At 40.2% G+C, this 5,380-nt stretch overlaps 1 protein-coding gene across 1 annotated transcript; it reads left to right on the forward strand.

Moving 5' to 3' along the window:
- The first annotated feature begins 887 nt into the window (after positions 1-887).
- Positions 888-5,122, forward strand: LOC146478671 (lysine-specific histone demethylase 2-like). The gene is made up of 3 exons (XM_085112266.1): positions 888-992; positions 2,669-3,095; positions 4,593-5,122. Exons 2-3 carry the CDS (start codon positions 2,689-2,691, stop codon positions 4,873-4,875), a joined length of 690 nt encoding a protein of 229 aa, XP_084968392.1. The 5' UTR covers positions 888-992; positions 2,669-2,688; the 3' UTR covers positions 4,876-5,122.
- Positions 5,123-5,380: the final 258 nt, after the last annotated feature.

The raw sequence follows: 5,380 nt of genomic DNA on the forward strand, positions 1-5,380 counted from the left end.
TGCGGGCAGGACACGAGCAGCTCAGTTCAGGGACATTGAAGAGGGTGTTCAAGTGCTACTCAAGCAGACCAGAGAGAACAAACTGTCACCCAATTATGAACCTGACCCATACAAAGTCGTTCACAAAGATGGAAACGCTGTCATCCTAGAAGATGCTAATGGCAACAGTAAGATGCGGAACATAGCTCATATGAAGAAATTTGTTGAACCTGAAACCACTGAAAAAGGGGAACTTGTGCAACCAAAGGAACAACCCCAGGTGCCTGAGCAGGTGGAGCAAATTCATCCAACAACAACCGAAATCTAACCAGCAGCAGAAGTGCAGGAATCTTCACCCAACCCTTTGCCAGGCAATTCAGTTGTTTGTTAATGCCTAATGTGGTGTACATATGATCATCATTATCACCGTCATCATCACCACCATCATCATCATCATCATTTCTATGGTGCCATTTCTACTAACAAAGAAAGTATCAACTAACAAAACCTTTCTTAAACTAAATGAATGACCACTTTGACTTAAACTAGACACAATATATAATCAATTTCTCCCATTTACTATCTTTAAGGTCGAACCCACAAGAGTTGTAAATCCGCGTCAAGTAGCAGTAAAATAGTGACCAGCTATAATAAGGAGTTCCCAAGTTAGTACAATTTCAAACTGTGAAAGCAGAAAGTCCCTTGTGTAACTTCACGTTTGGAACTTTTGAACCCTTTGGAAAACTTAACAGTTCTCTGTTTAAAAATATGAACAATTACTTAACAGTCCTAGTCTGTCAGATCCTTTTATTTTCACCATATAGGTAAACATTTTTAAGCTTAAATACAAAAAAAGAATGACGTTGAATCAACTTCTCTCTGAAGCATATCTCTACGTCTTCTTTGTGTTAGACTTGCTGAATCGTATTGGCAGCTAGTGAAGTATTATTTAGATCACAGTGTTGATGTGGATAAACGCCTTAACTGAAAAGTTAAGGATGTTGTTTGGAATGGTTAGTTGATATTCTTTCATTTAGTTTTTGATAGCAATCATTCAGTGGCTTCTACTGAGCGGTTTTGGATCCAAAGCCAATGAAATTACTCTGGCCAATCGCAACAGGCGCACGCGGCACAATGAACCAATCAGAACTCGAAGCAAATACATGTAACGGGCGCCAAGCGCGGGAAAATGCGTGCGACAAAGACACGATTAATTTGGGCTGGGCTCCCCATTGGTTGAGAAAGTGGCACGAACTTTACTATCCAATCATAGAGCGTAGTAAATGAAAACCAAAGCAAATGCAAAGATGTTTTCGACATTCAACTGAAAACCGCTTTAAGCGCCGCACTCACCGCTAACAACGCAGTGCTCATTGGAAACATTTAAGCTCTAGAGTGGCACCTACATTTCTTTCATATTCATATACTTACACTTCAAAAAAAGTAAGGGGTTACACGTGGTCACCAAAACGTGATATAAGAGTTTGTATGGGGTGAAAATTGATTAAATCGAAATGTAGACAACAATATTCCCACAAAACCCACAAAAACTTACGCGGTGTGTTTTGCCGTGTTTTCGAGGCTTCTCAGTCCTTTCAAACGCCGTTTTGAGCGGTTTTTCTCTCAGCAGCTGGTCCACGTGCATCACTGTATTATGTTAAACTTGAAGTCGAATTTGAAGGTAATTTGACCTGTCTTTTCAGGAGAGCACTACGAAATTTGCTTGAAACTTAAGCACACGCTAACCTGCCTCACCATGTGCCAAGAAGGATAATGTGCGGTCCTTCCGGAGCAACTATTTCTCAGAGAAGTTCATTTATTGAGACACCGGCCTTCGTTGAAAACAAAGTTGTTTTCAAATAGGGCGCCATTTTTGCCGCCGACCGAGCCGTGTCATGACAAACCCACGGTCAAACCTAGGCACGAGTACTAAATGTGCCCGACAGGGGGAATCCACGTGAATTTTTTTCCCGCAACAAACTATACACAGCCCCTCCCGGCTAAGTGCAGTTTTGTACAATTTCAGTTCAGTTTTAGTTCAGTTTATTGTTTTGCCATAAAAAAAAGTTTACAAATGCAAATTATCATTGTTTTTAATGGCGAGGAAGCCCATGGGAAGCCACCGGGCTTATAAAGAATGGGCTTCCTCAGTTAAATAATTAGAACAAAGTATACACATGGGACCAAACTAAAAGGCAGAGCTACAGTAAATCTTAAAAATATATTACTTAGTTCTATTAATCATAGTTAGGCTAAAAAACAAATCGCCTCGAAAACACAGCAGAACACACCGGGTAAGCTTTTTCAGACTTAATTATATGTTTTGTGGGTTTTTGTGGGAATATTGTTGTCTAATTTTGTTGTTTAATTTTAACGCCATACAAACCATATCACGCTTTGGTGACCTGTGGTGTAAAAAGTGTTTTGTGTTCCGAAAAAGTGTTTTTCACTCAATGGACAAGTGAAAAGGGTGAAATAGAGGCTTGAAACGTTGGACACAATGTTTTGTTCTCATCTAATATTTGCACCCTTACATATTATTAGGATCACCGCATTATTTTTACTTCTGTTCACTGCCTTTCGAGAAGAAGTTACATGTAACACACACAAGACGCCAACACATTCTTAACTTTACCGTTTCGATTTATTTATTTATTTATTTATTTATATATTTATTTATTTCATGCAGATGAAAACAGGGTCAGATCAATGTCCGGTGGAAGAATTCTTCTGAAAAATCAACATGGTGAAATTTTAACTGCCAATCACGTTGTCATCACTGTCCCACTTACAATCCTCAAAGATGGCGACATTACGTTTTTTCCAGCTCTTCCTGTCGACAAGAAGAGAGCTATAAACACAATACAGATGCTGACAGCATGGAAGATCATTTGTCGCTTCAAACACCGTTTCTGGCCAGAAAAACTTCATCAGTTGTACAGCGTCCGCGGGTTTGTCAGTGAAATATGGATGTTCTCACGTGACTCCTCTGACAGTGACGACAAGTGTCACGTGGTTGTTGGGTTTGAAACTGCTGAGTCTGCGGAAGAGAAACGTGTCCTTAGTGGACAAGAAATTTTACAGGAATTTTTGAGCCATTTGGACGAGATTTTTGGGTATGATGTAAAGATTTGATCGCTTGTAATCATGCGAAGGTACAGAGGGTGTAACCACGCCTCCCGCCAATGCTATACCAACCCTATTTGGATCGGGGGGGGGGGGGGGGGGATATACGAGTCCAGGAATCGATCTACACAAAGTTTCATTTCGGTAGATATGTGTTCGGATGTTAATCGTCTCAGAAATTCGGATTTAGTCGTAAAGCAAATCTACAACTTTTCTTGGCAAAACGTCAGCTCAAAAGTTCGTAACGCTGGAAAACTAATTCCTTTTGTATTCAAAACCGTAAGGGTTAATATGTTGCTAAAAATCAGAAAAAGAAAAGGTCAGCTAGCATTTTTGGTAAAACCAACAACAGCTAGTGAATTTGGGGAATAAAATTCCGTTTCCTAAAACTTTCTGCAACTTTAATCAACAGTAAAACATCCGTAACAGCCTTCTCAAATATGTCTTTAATGAAAAGGGCACAAGACTACCTGGCAATACAGAAGACATTATTTTAAGTATTTCGGCTTAAATGTTCTCGTTGTGGGCTCTTGTATATTCACTTTTCTCTCTTTTCTCTGAGGCTTTGTTTCTTTCACTCGTGAATAAGCGAATACGGCAACAATTTTACTTGCGACTGGTCTTCCTCCATTAACACCCATCTCTTTGTCTTTGTGTTCAGTTTGTGCTTGTTACCGTTAGCATTACACATCCAAGTATAATGTACTGAAATATGTCGACTGTCCTCTTTCTGAATTTGCGAGTAAGTCATGTAGATGACGGTAACTAGGAATAGCTTAGAGAGAAATTTCTGTTGAACTCGCGCCACCAGTATCGCTTAATCAAGAAGAAAGCACAAAAGTGTCGCAGTGAAAACAGCCGCTGATTGGTAAAAAAAAAATAGAATACCAGTAATTTCTGGCCATTCAGGGGCGGAAATTCAAACTTTTCTGGAACTTGTCCGATAAGAGGGGCTTTTGTTCTCGTCTTGTCAACCTTATGGTCATCCCGATGTTGGGAGGCGGTTAGTGGCTAGGCCGCTGGACTTGTAATCCGGAGGCTCAGGGTTCGAGTCTCGCTCTGACCACGAATTTGTTTCACGGTAGCCCCGTTTTCAAATCTAAGGCCACGCTTTGTAAATAGCCTACTGGTTTGCCTTCCACCAGTTGGAATTTTTAGCAAATGTTATGTTCGGTGAATGACAGAGGTATGCTCGGAGAAAGGAAATCCGAGTGCTCCTATCAGGAGTCGAACCTAAGACTTTCCGATTATTAGTTGGGATGCTCTACCACTGAGCTACAGGAGACTAGTGGGAGCTAAGACCATTAAACTGGGTTCATGGGACAATGTTATGTTCAGTTTGTATATTTATTTCATTGATTTATAGTGTCCCCAGTTCGCCCTACAGCGCTAAAAACTTCGACACTTAAATAAAGTAATTTATTTATTTTTATTGATGTCGCCCGGCCGTGAAATCTCTAAGACTATATTTTCGTCCTTTTTAACAGCACATCCGCGGACGCTCGACCCGCAACTGAGTCGTTCATGGATTATGCGTACTTTCATTGGTCAAATCATCCCTTTGTTCGCGGAGCATACCCGTCACCTACTGCGCATGCGTACGACCTTCGTCACGTGCTCTCCAGTCCTGTTGACGATCGCTTGTTCTTCGCCGGTGAAGCTACAAGTCTCCGATCATGTTCAACTGTACCAACTGCTGTGGAGACTGGAGTTCGAGCAGCGGATCAAGTTTGTCAAGCGGCAGGGATGAGTCCACGTGCTAAACTATAGCACTTTTGCTTCAAAAGGGCCGTCAAAACGAAGACAAGAAAAAGCAACAAATTGTCGCCGTTTTGAAGAGTTTGTTGTAATAGTAAAATAATAAGCAAAATGAAATTTTAATAGTATCTCTGAAACTTTCACCTCTCATCATCTAAAAATTTTCAAAAATTATTTGCCTTTGAAAGGAGATTTTTCGAGGTTAAAATATCTTTAAAATGGAATTTTAATAAATAAGCGGTCTTAATAATCATCTACATTTTAGATGTCATTCATTCTTTTATCCCTGCTAATCACGTTTTGTTGTATTGTCAACTAAAAATGGCGATAGTCTGAAAGCAACCCTTTCTAAAAATATCGCTTTCTTGCTTGCCTGCCGGCCCGCCTGGCGGCCTGTTCACTTTTGTACAATACTCCAAAATTTACTGTTCCGTTATCATTACAAAGGCAAGAAAATCGTCGGGAATTTTGGGAAGAAAATATCTATCTTTAGCTGTGTTTAAATATTGGTCTACCT

Source organism: Pavona decussata, unplaced genomic scaffold (genome assembly GCF_977016875.1).
Source record: "Pavona decussata unplaced genomic scaffold, jaPavDecu1.1 SCAFFOLD_64, whole genome shotgun sequence".
Lineage (NCBI taxonomy): Eukaryota > Metazoa > Cnidaria > Anthozoa > Scleractinia > Agariciidae > Pavona > Pavona decussata.